This window comes from Leguminivora glycinivorella, chromosome 6 (assembly GCF_023078275.1).
Source record: "Leguminivora glycinivorella isolate SPB_JAAS2020 chromosome 6, LegGlyc_1.1, whole genome shotgun sequence".
In the NCBI taxonomy this organism is placed as follows: domain Eukaryota; kingdom Metazoa; phylum Arthropoda; class Insecta; order Lepidoptera; family Tortricidae; genus Leguminivora; species Leguminivora glycinivorella.
Genome location: NC_062976.1, coordinates 2,267,366 through 2,283,082, shown reverse-complemented (window position 1 = coordinate 2,283,082; position 15,717 = coordinate 2,267,366). Strand labels below are relative to the sequence as shown.

The following is a 15,717-nucleotide window of genomic DNA, read 5'->3' as shown; positions in this document are numbered from 1 at the left end:
TGTCTATTCGATGACCTGTGATGGAATGTTTTGTGAATATGTTAGACAGGCGCATCCAAATTACTTTATTTAAAAAAAAAATAGATCGGGTCTCGCTTGTTGTAAGTGATAGGTACCTAAGTTTATATGTATTGAAGAAAAGGTAGAATAAATTGATAAGAGATTTGAATAAACTAAATCCTATGGTAGGAGGAGAGGAGGGGAGAAAGATAAAACAAACTAAAGGTTAGCCTAGACTCTTAGACAAAGAATATCTGATAGTATCTGAGTTTACAATTTGAAGCAGATTAAACAGGATCTGAGATGTACTAGTATATATTTAAAACTGTAACGCATCTAGACTCAACATTTCTTTGTTTTAATTTTGACTTTTTTTTTTTTCTTAGCCTATTAGAGTGTCCCACTGCTGGGCAAAGGCCTCTCCCCTGGCTCTCCATAATTCCCGATTCTCCGTTACTTCCGTTAATATTGACTTAATAATAATAAATTGGGGAACAGCGACCCCACGTACCCGAGTGCTCCTGGGGAGTTCTGTTACCCGTAAGGCGGGTGGGTGGGACAGTACTCTCTACCTCTGGCTTGCCTTGGCTGGCCGTTCAGAGTGGAGTCGTTAGGGCTACATGCCCCAGGGGTGGAAGTGAAAATTTGCATAAGATGCGAGTTGGTACAGTGGCTTAACAGCCACTGGGCAGAAAGCGGTGTACACCTCTCGACACCCTTGAGTTCTCACACCGGTGTTGCCCTTGAGCCATCTTGGATGTCGCTTTTTGTGGGGGCCCATCTTGTGGGGACGAGTCACCGTCTGCCGGAAATAAAATTGGATACCAATTTATTAGGCAGGCGTCCGATTTTTTATCCATAGCCCAGTATTTAGTCCATCACTTTCATCAAAATAGACCAGTTAATTTTAGATTCCATTAACTCTCAAATAGTCCTTACACCCTGGCGGGTGTTGTCTCTGCGTGTGTCCCATGATACGGGCAAGGGCAACATTCGCTCGGTGTACCCCTTACATTTCATTAAAGTGTCGAAAGGGCCTCTACGCGTTGGCTTCGGCCCCGCGCACGCCTCCCAAAGGTCCGGAACACCATTGTTCCGTGATGGGAAAGACATACAAATAAATTTACCAACTCTAGGTTAGGTTTTTATACTTTGTTTATAATTAAGTATGTATTTTTTTAATTGCTTTGTAATATTGTTTTATCATTTTCACTTCTATAAACATATTAAAGTAAGACAAATAAGGGTTTCTAATAATATACCAATAAACTTTCGGATTTCAGTCTAACTGTAGTAATAATCTCACATCTTCAATATTTTCTTATTAACTGATTTTATAAAATGGACGGCTTTTACGCATACACGAAAATACTCTCAATGAGAACATACACTGCCCACTTGAACTTACCAAACACCCTTTCTCGAGGGTATTTCAAAGTGGTTTTTTATTTGCATTGGAATCTTGAAAAGATTTAATTTCATTTGAATATCTAAGCAAAATTCAATGTATAAACTAAGTGTTGTATGAATTTTCTGAAATGATCTTTTCCCAACTTGATAAACAAAGAATATTGTAAATATTGTTCCTTTTGTGTAGTTAGCACGCTAAAAATAATAGAAACAATAGCTTTTGCTTAACAACTTGGTGCTCAAACGTTAAAATCACTTGAGAAAATTCATACTATATATTCATACTAATCTTCTTAGCCAAAGCTCTTTCGTCGTAGATAAAAACCATCCGATGTACAAATCGGGAGAGAATTTTAATATTGACGTCCATTTTGTAAAAGTGCGCATAATGGCAGCTGACGCCGGCAAGATGGCGCTGGAGCTTCGAATGAAATCTAGGTCTAACTAGGACGTAGGATGTTTAAGAACTAGGTTATATTGGACCTACATTCCGTTATTATATTTGGCCTGATTTGTTGCTGAGCTGAAAGAAACCTTATCCTACAATATCCCCTCGCATTATTTTGAGAATTATATTTACCGGTTGCTGACGGACAAAAGGAAAGCATTGTTGTATAGCAAGTTTCCAATGGTCTAGTCAATTTGGTAGTTACCAATTCTCGGAATAATATTGTTCCAGGCTGCCTCAAAAAAAACCCTCAATGCCTTTCATTAATGTATGTATGTATGTATGTATGTATGTATGTATGTATTATGTATATGTAAGGTATATTTATTTATGTATTCGGTATATATGTATGTGTGTTTGTGTTGGTTTTCTCTATATTTTTATTGTTCTTGCACTGCCTGTTTAACTTTTGTTTCTGTTCCGTTTTTCCAGCTACCCTAAGGTTGTCTGGAAGAGATCGCTTTTTAGCGATAAGACCGCCTGTTGTTACCTAGTTATACTCTCACTCAACATTCTGTATATTTATAACATGTAAAATGGTGCAATAAAGAATATTTACTTACTTAACCTTAAATTAATCATTAGGTAAAGGTATATCTATTTCACCTTGGATTTAGTGCTTATATAATATTGTGACGAGTTACTTGGTTAGTAGCTTTGACGAAGTCTTTGCTGCGCTTTTAATTTCACCTGTAAGGCACCTTAATTATAAATGTTTATATGAAAGTCTAAACATTATCCTTCAAAAGAATTTAAAAACATTCTGCCGCTCGCCCAAATTACTATTTTGACACAAACATATTTAAAAATTCAAATTCTTTCAGTGTACAGTCACCATCAGATATATCTAAGCGGCCGGGGCGTGCAAAAATATCTGAACACGCCTTATCGCCTTAACAATAGAGTTGTGTTCAGATATTTGTGAGCACCTTGACCGCTCCGATATTTCTGATGGCGACTGTACCACCAAACGAAGCCATCTGAAAAGGTGCCAAGTTTGGCGCTGGGCTGTGGACATTCAAACTAATTTATTGATACAAAATGCATTAATGGCGCCCAACGTGGGACCGGAACTTTCTTAATGACATTAATAAAATATGCGAGTTAAATACCTTTTAGTGTAAAAATACATTAGTAGGTATATGATTTATTATACGACTAGAAGTATATAGACTATACATATAGAGTCACTTAAATTTAAGAAGGTTCGATATTTATTAGTTCTGTACGAAGAGGTCAATCATGAGCAAAGTTGGACGTAAAGCCAATTCAACTCATAACTTAATCTGGGCTATACTTAGATAAAAAAAATACACAAAAATGTGTCTGAGGCTGTCTTACACTGCTCAAACGATTGTCGAGCGTAGGTATGTATAATGAGAGAATTTTGAAAAGGCTCTAAACACTTATGAACCCCAAACACACCAAAAAAACCACGTCACTGATGTATCGGCTAAACCATCACGTCGCCGCGATCTCTCCCAATATGACATCGATATAATACGGCCATCGCTCAGTAAGCCGTCGATGGAAGAAATATGGCCAGCGCCTGGACCTAACTACTTCTACAAAACGACCTAACTGTATTCTAAAGACTTGTCTTTTAAGACCTTTTGTTACTAAAGTGGCAATCGACTCCGTGACAAGATGGCGTAAGTTCGCTACAAAATGGCGGAGTTTGGCCATTTTGAAATGGAACTCGGTTTAAAATGGAGGATTTTCAGTACTTATTCTTCGGTACGTGGTGGATTGGGGAGAATGGTGTAGATTTATTCGCCGTTGGTCTGATGTTGCTACATTATGTTGGAATTGTTAGGAAAGATGGTATTTGTGCTTACAAAAGCGTGAAATATATTGGAGCAACGAAAATATTAAGATAAAATAAGCAAGGTCCGACCGAGATTCTCGGCCGCGAATAAATTGTATGACAACTTATTCGTGGCCGAGAATCTCGGTCCGGTCGGACCTTAAAAATAAGACACTAACACACCGCTTGGCGATTTAGATGTATAGGTATAGTATTAGGGTAGGTAGCTCTTAAGCGATAAGGCCGCCTGTTGTTTACCTCTATAATAAACTTTATTGTAATATGTGTGTTCCTATGTACGTTTCTGAGGTTGATCAATAAAGTGAATTTATACCTATTGTATTGTATTGTATTGTGAGGTAAAAATTTTAGTTATTATAAAATAGTGTGAAATTGAAGTTGTACCAATCAGTTATTTCTTAAAAAAACTTAGGCCCAATAAAAAGACATAATTATTTCATTTTTATCCACCAAGCATTTAAACTTTTCTAATGTAATTTATTTAATAATGTTTCTGTTTTCAAAATTGTGTTCAGAGTTATCGCACCAGCCATGTTTAGTTCCTTTAAACTTGGCTGGTGCATAACTCCAAAATGAGTTTTGGCCTTCAACGTGCGCCATCGCCACTTTGCTTGAAGCGGAGCTCACTGAGTTTTGCCTCCACTTTTTTTTTTTTTTTTTATAATACGTCGGGGGCAAACAAGTATACGGTCCGCCTGATGTAAAGCGGTCACCGTAACCTATGGACGCCTGCAACTCAAATAGTGTCACATGCGCGTTGACACCCCATTAGAAACTTGTACACTCCCTTTTGCTGTGTTAAGTACACAGCAAAAAGGAGTGTACAAGTTCCAAGGAGGGTTCGGGTTGCCGACGACTCAAAGGACAATAGACGGAACAAGTTAGTTCCGTAAGTCCTCCCGTCATCAGCACACCGCACCCTCGTTGAGCTCTGGTAGCCTTACTCACCGGCAGGAACACAACACTATGAGTAGGGTCTAGTGCTATTTGGCTGCGGTCTTCTGTAAGGCGGAGGTACTTCCCCAATTGGGCTCTGCTCTAGATTCGAGCGAGACGATATCCGCTGTGCTGTGCCCTACCACACAAAGCGGAATATCATTCGCTATGCCCTACCTCCTACAAATCTGTTCAAAAATGTTTCGGATGACGTGTTTTAAATAGTATAATTGAAAGATGCCCCTTTTGTCTGCAGGTGGACCTCTCCTGCCGCAACACGAAGCAGCAAGTGTCAGTTCTCTTCACCAGGAGCAACTTCGTGACGCTCAAGTACGTCACAGATAACTGGGGCACCGACGCCAACGGGTTCAAGCTCGTCATCACGTCGGTTAAGGACCCTAGTAAGTGTTGAATTCATTTTACACTTTGAAAAAGGTTTGGCTATTGGGGAGTTTTCATTTGGTCGAACGCTTTTTGAAAGTTTTCGATACAACCGTTTAGGATTTTAGATAACAATATCGTAGGTAGATATCTCTTGCCATCGATCCACCGTATTAGCCAGCAATTCCCGATAAGTTTGTACATTTGAGTCCATGATGCTGAGCAAGACCTACTAGGTTTCCCAAAATATCGTAAGTTGGTTGTATGAAACTTTCCTTTTTTGTTACCGAAAATGTATAGAAAGAAATCTGGTAACAAAAAAGGACGGTTTCATACAAACTACATAGGATATTTTGGGAAACCTAGTGGACCTTGCTCAGCATCACGGACTCTATCAGCCTACCAATTTTTATCCAAATCGGAGACGTGATCCAAATCTACAAACTTTTCGGGAATTGCAAGCACACCTCGGACACTGGCGATCAAATATATGAAAGAGGAGCATTCCTACGCACACAGTCTAAGCTCGTCTAGGTGGACGCGTACCATGCTTGTATGAGTGAGATATGACAGGTCGGCTGGTCGCGTTCTTGACAGGCGTTAACTGTGAGGTAACCGAGAGCGGGTGGGCGGCTCTTTCAGCGGAGAGCGGGAGTGATGGCCATACTCTACGATAGCTATTGTATATTATGTGACTATAGTACTCTTTATTATACTGTGCTTTAAAGAAGGTTAGGATATTGCCAAGTTTTCGATAAATGACCATTTAGGACCTAAGATAACAATGTCGTAGTTATCTCTTTCCATCGCTCCTCTGTATTGGTGCAACACATACAGTTTTTTCCAAGGAGTGGAATTCCTACTATCGGCGGCTGTATTTCCGAGCTCATATAACCCGGCAACCTTCAAATCAAGAGTGAACAGGCATCTTCTGGGCGAGCTCACTCCATCGTAGGCCACGTCTTTGCCTTTGGCTAGTCTGTGGCCAAGAGTAAGCCCATTTATAAAAAAAAAAACATCACGGAGCGTGATCGATTGAACTCTTGGGTACTGGACCAGTGCGATTCGGTAGCCGATTCTAGAACACTGTCTAAATAAGAACCCTGCTATTTATTATTTGCTATAGAAGTCACATAGATGCTGTCTGGGATTAAAATTGGTTGATTGTACTTGACAATGAATGAGATGGAGTTTTAAGGGCATTTTCATTATTTGGGACCCCCAATTAGCGTAAGTTAACAAAAATTAACTCACTGTCAGTTTTGTGACGATAATTAAGCATGAAATTTCAATAAAAATATTGTTTTCAGTACAGATGGTGCTTTTTACGCACTAGTGCGAGAAGTGGTTCTTTTTTTTTTCATTTCATTATATGTCAGATCGCAACTTCGGAGGGTCATCTGTACTGAAAAACGTCGTACGATACACGTGCGAAAAGGAAATTCGTAACTCGTGTCGATTTAATATACTCCCTTCGGTCGAGTTTTAATTTATCGCCACTCATTTCGAACTTCCTTTTTTACGCACTTGTATCGTAATGTACTATTTTGTGATAATTACATAAACTTTTAGCGATAATCTACACTGAGAATGTGAAAAAAGTAAATTTTTGGACAGATTTTATGCTTAATTGTCGTCACAAAACTGACAGCGAGTTAATTTTTGTTAACAACTTACGGTAATTTGGAGGGACCCAAATTCTGAAAATGCCCTTAAATAACGATAAGTTTTAAATCTAGCGCCGTGTCTTGCGTGGGCGACGGTCGCGCGACCGTCGCGCGACCGTCGCGCGTCGCCGTCGCGTCTCATACTTCCATATCGATAAGGTTTGATTTCGTATGTGTCGCATCGCCGTTGCGCGACCATCGCGCGACCGTCGCCCACGCAAGCCACGGCGTAAGTCCTTGTTCTGAATGAAAATTCTAGAAAAGACTGAAACTGTAATAAACGTTGTAGATGCACAGATAAAAGTGCCTGACTTTATATTTTACACTATAGTAAAATCTTTAAAGTTGCAATAAAAATTCAAACGCCCATTTTATTTAAAGTCTCGAGGTCCTTAAAATGACCTTCATTTGTAACCCCTGTCCCCTTTTGTCATAACGAACCTCTAACACCTTTTCATGCCTTAATGGGGTATAAGGAGCGAAAAAAACGTTTTCAATTCAGTTTAAATTGTTATTACAGCAGTAATGAGCCCGCTTTGCCACAGAGGGATGGTTAGCAGTACTTGGACTCCATAATTTTATCATTTCTTTGTTTATTTTTATCTTTGAAAAAAAAATGGCCCAACTATTAAATAAAATCTCATATTGTGTCCACTGGTAATATATGACACGCGAGTTCAGTAGACACATAATATGTGATTGCGCTTCTCAAATCAGCACCTGACTGTGACGTTTTTGCCAGTAGATGGAAGGTCTTATGTGATGAATGTCTGAGGTTATGCGAAGCGATGGATGATCGGGTGTCTTCAGTTAGTTATTAAGTATATTATGTTAACGTTATTACACTAAGTATTAACAATATAGTATGATGTTTTATGCATTGCACAGTGCCTTAGTGTCTCACTGTAATACTGTGTAATTTGTTTTGAATAAAATAAAAATAAAAATAAAAAATTGTGCAGTGTGTTTAGCAAAACGTCCACTTTGTCGATTGCTAGAAGAGCATTTCTTATCTTTTGCCATTTTTTTACTTTCATTTTTTAGGGAATTTTAGGTCAATTGTACTCAGAATCACGAGTATTACTTTCAATCTCACTGGGAGACAAAAAGTGTCAGATAATTTCCATACATTTTTGTTATTTTCGATGTTATCCCACACAACATGTACAGAAAATGGTAACAAAATAAGAAAAAGTCATATGAGACTATTTTTTAACTACTAGGATTGAAAAAGCTAGTGATTCTGAGTAGAAATATCATTTTTTTTTCAAAAATATTACATTTCATAAAAGTGGCGAAAAAAAAGAAATGCTCAGAAAACCGCTTTATCAGATACTGAATCGTAATTCATATAAAAGTCCGGCCTGTCTGGCATAGCGCGTAGTGACCCTGCCAGATACGCCGCGGTTCCGGGTTCGAATCCCGGTAAGGGCATTTATTTGTGTGAACCTTCAAACCTTGGGACACTTTTTTTTCCTATTAGGATTGCAAGTGGTCGCGATTCTGAGTGGAAAACAGAAAAATTTCCAAATCCAAAAAAAAGTGGTGTGGACGACTTTGAAAAAAATGGCGCAACTGTCAAATTTTTGAGGTGAAACGCATAAATATGGCAACTGTTTGGTATAGGTTAATCGAAACTTCCATTTTATTTCATTTCTTTAATACTTCATCATAATCCTTTTTACTGGATTTTACAACATTATTTGCAATGGTATATAGTGTCTTTACTTCGTTACCTACCTATTATTAGCATTAATCCATACTAATATTATAAATGGGAAAGTGTGTGTCTGTTTGTTTGTCCGTCTTTCACGGCAAAACGGAGCGACGAATTGACGTGTATTTTAAGTGGAGATAGCTATTTAAAGGGATGCAGAGTGACATAGGCTACTTTTTGTCTCTTTCTAACGCAAGCGAAGCCGCGGGCAAAAGCTATTAAATCATATTTCTGAACTAGACATATTCTATTATTGTAGTTAGGTCCGTCGTTTCTTCCAATATTTTCCTTGACATATTGAAGCAATCGATTCAAAACAACGTACCGTGATTGATAACAAGCCACGGAGTAAATTTCCGGGGTAAAATAACTGAAGGCCCTCGCGTTCATTTAAAAGCAATTGAGAAGTTTTTAATTGCGTAGAAATTGCCTAGCATTAAAATAGACGAAAATAGACTTTTATAGGTCAAACTTGTTATAACAAGTGATTTTTACTTTTGATTGTAGTTTGTACGTATCTTGCAGGTATTAACAAATTTCGTTACAAGATACAAACTTCGTAGAAGCTTATGATTTATTTATTGCAAATCAATATTAAGTTAGGCTCAAAATCGGTGAATATAATAATACTGTCTTGAGTTACCGCGATAGTTACTCATGAAATAAAATAAATCGCGTATAATGAATTTAAAATACATCCTGACGTTTCGAACTCTTTACAGCGTTCGTGGTCAACGGGTGACTGAGAAAAAATTAAAATGTGCAAAAGCTACCCACATACAAGAAATATTAACGAAACATGACCACAAATAATATAGATTTCTAAGGCAGGTTCACACACTATTAATAAAGCTATACAATATTCAAAAAATTTACCATTACTATGTTAAAAAAATAATTAACCAATTAATCTACACAAAATTGACAAAGAACAAACTGCAAATGTCCAACACCATACAACACAAATGCCTCACAGCCTTCGTCGTGCTTGTTCCATTATCAGATGTACTACTGGATCTCATGCCGGTGGTAAAGTAAAGCCATCTTCTCTACTAAAGTTTGGATATTTTTTGATCTCAACATTCTGGGTATATATCGCTTCTCCTTAGCAAGAACCAGAGGCTTGTCAAACATTATAGCATCCGCTATGTGTTCCTTCACCCGTGTGGAAATACTTCGTTTCGTGTGTCCCACATATGACAGGCCGCACTCACAGTCTAGCCTGTACACTCCCGCATTTTGTAGAGGAGTTTGACATTTTACAGGCCTCAGGAATTGAGACATCTTCTTCATAGGCTTGAAATAAGTTTTAATAGAAGCCCGTTTTAAGATGTGGCTGATCCTACCCGTGACCCCTCTAACAAAAGGGAGAATTGCAGGCCGGCGCTCGACTGTAAGCCTCAATCTTCAACAAATGGGCCTTCTGCTTGGCTTGCTTGCTTGTAAAGAGTTCGAAACGTCGGGATGTATTTTAAATTCATTATACGCGATTTAATTTCCATAGTTTTATTTCGGTGAAGATAATGTTTTTTTTTTAAACTCAATTGTATCTATGTTGAAAGCCAAAATTGTACATTTTAATTGATATCAAGTTCAAACTTTTATTCCAGGGTGCGTAGCTAAGTCCCAAACGCTTATGATAATAACATTAATAGCGTTATATGCTTATATGTAGTTATCGCTCTTCTATCGTTCTTCAATATTGGCGCAATAGAACCAGACTCGATAGGTGTATGTATAGCATCAACAATTGTTATTTCGGCTAGCCCGGCTAGCCCGGCTGAACTGATATATTTCACATAAAGAGAAAATGCGATGTTCTAGTCTAGGTACTGCTATACGGTTATTGTGTTGCCCTTTACTGCCCTTGGTAAAACTTGATATATTTTCCTACATTTCACCCTCTTCAACCCTTCTGTATTTTCTGTAACAAACGAATTATACTGATATTGTTTTTTACGGTATGCGAATTGCAATGTTTTTCTTTGGAATGTGGCTGTTTGAGAACAATGTAGTCAGTACGGAATAATATTTTTGTAAACAGCATTTACGACAGTAAAATAGTACGTTACGATACAAGTGCGAAAAAGAGGAAATTCGAAACAAGTGGTGTTTTAACCTGACATGAGTTTACGCCCCTCTCCACACGTGTATCATGCGACGTTTTCAGTAGGTGTTTGGCTCCTTGAAGTTTCGACATGACGAGAACCAGTACGGTTCTTTTCGAACTAGTGCGGAGAAAACACCATGTGTACTGAAAAATATTTTTTTCACGGAACTATCAAAAGACGACACTCTCGGTCAGAAGTCGGTTATGGTTCACTCAAAGAGCATTGAATCACTACGTTTTAAGAGTCGGCACTCTCGAACAACCCTCGAACCGATTTATGCAGGCGTTTTTTCGACGGTCGTGAGGTCATGTCACTGCTACCAACACAAAGAAAAAATCGCTAGGGCTCGACCAACCCAGTCCCTAATATTTATCGATATCGATAAATTTGCGATATTTTGCATTATGGCGACTTAACAGTAAATTTATAGTATTTATACATATATTTCAAAAAATGTCTAGGATGGCTGTCAGAGGCGTATTTCAAGGATTTGGCGTTGGCATCCTGAGCCAGTCAGGATTACCACCCCGTTAAGTGACGATAAAGTATGAAATTTAAGAAAAAACGCTGCTTCGCTATTCTAAAAAGAGCCTGCCGCCTTTAATACGCCCCTGTATAAAATGAATAAAACAAAAGCAAAATATACTATCACTTTTCTTTTACATGAAGTAATTTTTCAACTAGTTTACAGCACTTCTCAGTTGAACTAATTTTGAGGCGTTTGCAGAAAATTCCTATGATTTACTGTGCCTGACGTTCATATGGCACTGCCCCCTAATTAAGAGTTTTGTTATAAGTAAGCCAGTATTTGTTGCTTCAATCTTCGTGTTTCTTGCATGTTTACCAGGGAAAGTTAATATTTACTGCAAAAAGCCTTGAAAACCTTTGCCCAACATTATCTTCATACAGGAGATGGATAAATATGCCGATTCTTCGTTACCTGTTAAAATTACCCATAATTAATCGTCATCTGAAATAAAGAGATTATCGATAAGTTGGCTACACTCTATTGATATTTTAGGTTATTTCTTTGTTTACGAAAAAACTTATTTACAGAATGTTTTCGCTTAAATCGTAGACTGTACATGATAAGTACTACTTTAAATTGATTAAATGAGTAGGTAATTGTTAGCAACTCGAAACGAAAATATAATAAAATACTAGTTACCGACCTGCATATATCCAGTGCAAAGCTAGGCAAAAACAAGCCACCATCACAAATTTCACACTTTCTTATTGGTTTGACCGAAATTTCAATAATAACTTTAGTTATTTTATTATTTACTTAACTTACTTTTACTTACTTACTAATTTTGTAAAATTCAAAACGACAGATTTGACGTTGACGACTTGACGTTTTGAAAAAAAAAAACACGTAGGTCAGGCCATATGCATAGACTAAGGAAATATGAAACTATGTATTTTTGCTACCAAAATATGTATAATGGACTTTAGTACTATTAATAATAGATGTCATTTTGATTTGATAGCATTTTTTTTGTGTCGTAATGTTGGGAATCATTGCTTGATGATATTATCATACTATGGAGTGACGACGGGCTGGGTTCACTATTGTATTGCAGATTCGTATAATAAATAGTTCTTGGCAGGAGTCACGTTTGGCAGAAACACCTTACGCAGAATATTTTCGTTTTGGTATAAATCATTTCGTAGATTTTTATCGAATCGTATGTTGGCATAATGTTGATAAGCATAATAGTCTTCTAGTCGAATAATACTTTCGCTGATAATATTTGTGCATAATATTTAGGCGGCATAAAGTTGTCCTTCTTCCCGATTTGCTTTTTGATAGCGACTGATGTGCTGGGGATGCAAGATACCTAACACTCCTCCTCGCTTCGCTCGTCGTCGTACCTAACGGTGGTTCTAGGGCAGTATTTCCTTTTTATAGTGTGTCATAAATCTGCTTTTGTAATACTCGTAGTAGGTATACGATTATTATGGTACATAAAATTATGCTAAATCAAAGTCGACCAAAGTAACGTCCTGCAAAAAAATATTCTGCCAAATGTGTCGTATGCGTAGTAGTAATAATGCCAACTAAGTTTTCTGCAAAATTACCATTTGACCGAAAGTATTTCTGCGCAACATGTTATGCGAAGTGTGTTTCTGAATAAAATTTTTCTGCAAGATGAGGGTAACCCGTCGGTTATATGTAGTAAATAGTCAAATAACTTTTGAAAAATGTGGCCGCACCATAAATACATCTACAACCCGCAGATAATATAAAAATAATAAAATATAACACCCCTTTTCACAATCTTTACAAATTGAGGTTTTACAATATGTATTATATTCCGCTCGGTAATGACGGATTTCCGGGCGCAAAACATCTTTTGAGACAAAATTAGATTATACGCTCGACCGTGCGGAAAAAAGATGAGCCCATTCTGTTTCCGCCACTCGATATGGTTTTCATTATTCGCTAGGCGCACGCCTGACACGCCTGTCATGCCCTAGCGACCGCAATTCTGGCGGAAAACATCGACTCACTACATCTCATAACATGTAATGCATGATCTCAATTAGACCTAACTCGATTAGAATCTAAATAATAAGGCTGGTTTTAGTGTCACGCGGACCAGTTTGTATGAAGTTGATGTTGTCGTCCGCGCGGATCCGTCCACGCCATTTTAAAATATGTCCACTGTCGCCCCGTAGCCGAATGGCATTTCTCCGACGCCAAACGAAAACGAAACGTAGTCCGGCTCTGTCGAGCCAATACGCAAGAGCGATAGGGATAGATATCTACTAGCGTTTCGTTTCGTGAGCGTTTCGTGAGCGTTTGTGCCATTCGGCTACGCACCCTGTGCAGATCGCTCAGCGCGATCGATCCGCGTGACACTAAAACCAGCCTAATAGATTAAGAGTCTTGTTTGTAAAATTCTATAAAAAAATGACTGAAATAAACAGTTTTTTTTATAAAACTATTAAGTAGGTACTAGCTTTTGCCCGCGGCTTCGCTCGCGTTAGAGACAAAAAGTAGCCTATGTCACTCTCCATCCCTTCAACTATCTCTACTTAAAAAATCACGGCAATTCGTCGCTCCGTTTTGCCGTGAAGGACGGACAAACAAACAGACACACACACTTTCCCATTTATAATTATTAGTATGGATAAACTAAAAACGAGTGACTGGATTTTCAAACGACTTTAATTTTTCACTACAGCTTGACAAAAAAGAGTAAATTGGAGCTAGATTGTTTATTATCATCATAGAGGAATAAGTAAGGGATGAGTTGCAACTCCATACATCAGTTAATGCGAGTTATTTGTATAGGCATAGTTATAGCGACATCTAGTGACAATCACGCGCCAATCACACGTCAACTACCGTAAATTATCTAGGGATTTCTACAATCTATGGTTTTCATTTCATTTTGATAGTCCTTAGCTAATTTGACGTGCGCCGTTCATTCTGATTGGATCCCGAAATGCAATCTCCCGATTGTCATCATTGTGATTGTCATAAATATATCCTGGTTACGGTATATCGTTATTGTAGCTAGCTATCTCTATCACTCTTCCGTAATGGGTAGATAAAGCCAGACTGCGTTCCGATCGGCGTCTAGCGTCGACGATTGTCATTGGCCGGCTGGTTCGATGGGGTTGCTATGCAGTTGTGCTAGTCATTCATTAAATGCTGACTGAAATGGTATCGACATCGGTATGAACTAATCCCATGTTATTGTGTCATTTCATGTTATCGTACCTACGCGTTCTTGCTGTTGGATACGTACCCTGTGGCTTTTGATAAATAAATAAATAAAAAATAAATAAATATTATAGGACATTCTTACACAGATTGACTGAGGCCCACGGTAAGCTCAAGAAGGCTTGTGTTGTGGGTACTCAGACAACGATATACATACATATAAGAATATAAAAATACTTATATAAATACATAGAAGACATCCATGACTCGGGAACAAATATCACACAAATAAATGCCCTTACCGGGACTTGAACCCGGGACCGCAGCATAGCAGGCAGGGTCACTACCGACTGCGGCGCCAGACCGGTCGTCAAATGTAATTAATGTAATTTAATGAGTTTTACGTTACTCTTATCTTATGAAAGAGATCGATTATATAGATATTTATAAGTATAAAGAAGAAGTAAGAAGAAAGTAAGAAGAGAGGGAGTAGTAAGAAGTTGCCCGCCGAGTTTCTTGCCGGTCCCATAGTGGATACCCCCCACCCAACTGAGGGGGGACTGAAATCTTCTCGAGGCTGAGGCGTAGGGTTAGAGCCGGCGTAGCTTTATTTGACGTTCATATGCGCATTGTAATATGCCTACTTGAAAAATAAATATTTCATTTTCATTTTCATTTTCATTTATAACCTAAACACAAAATTATAATTTTGAAAAAGCCCCCGACCGCAACATAGTAGACCGATTTTCATGAAACATGGCTAAGAACACTCTCGACTAACTCAGCTTTTAGACAAAAAAAAACTAAATCTAAATCGGTTCATCCGTTCGGGAGCTACGATGCCACAGACAGACACACACACAGACAGACAGACAAACAGACAGACAGACAGACATGTCAAACTCACAGTGCAAATACTGCCTGATCTCTCGACTATTCTTCTTCTCGAGAATATTTGCACCTCATATTCTTTACTTGATATGTGTTCAAATTGTCAATTATTAATATAAACGGCATCTAGCCGAAAATCAATAAAAGGTGCAGCGCCATCTAGTCGATCTTGTCGATTTTTCTTGATGGTTCCGAATTATTTCTTCTTCTGTCTATAGTGAGTTATATATGTCTAAGGCCAAACTCATCATCATCGTCCTTGCGTTTTCCGGCATTTGCCACGGCCACGGCTCATGGGAGCCTGGGGTCCGCTTTGACAACTAATCCCAAGATTTGGCGTAGGCACTAGTTTTACGAAAGCGACTGCCATCTGACCTTCCAACCCGAAGGGTAACTAGGCCTTATTGGAATTAGTCCGGTTTCCTCGCGATGTTTTCCTTCACCGAAAAGCGACTGGCAAATATCAAATGACATTTCGCACATAAGTTCCGAAAACTCATTGGTACGAGCCGGGGTTCGAACCCGTGCCCGTGACCTCCGGATCGAAAGTCGCACGCTCTCACCGCTAGGTCACCAGCACTTCTAAGTACGTCTAAGGCCAAACTAATAACGATAATTGATAAGTCCTTCATCAAAATAAGATCAAAACCTT

At 38.4% G+C, this 15,717-nt stretch overlaps 1 protein-coding gene across 1 annotated transcript in view; it reads left to right on the top strand.

The window, feature by feature from the left end:
* Positions 1 to 15,717, top strand: part of LOC125227613 — a 147,067-nt gene that overhangs the window by 114,213 nt on the left and 17,137 nt on the right. The window contains exon 3 of the mRNA XM_048131961.1: positions 4,879 to 5,023. Coding sequence (XP_047987918.1) covers positions 4,879 to 5,023 — 145 coding nt within the window. The remainder of the gene's footprint in view (positions 1 to 4,878; positions 5,024 to 15,717) is intronic.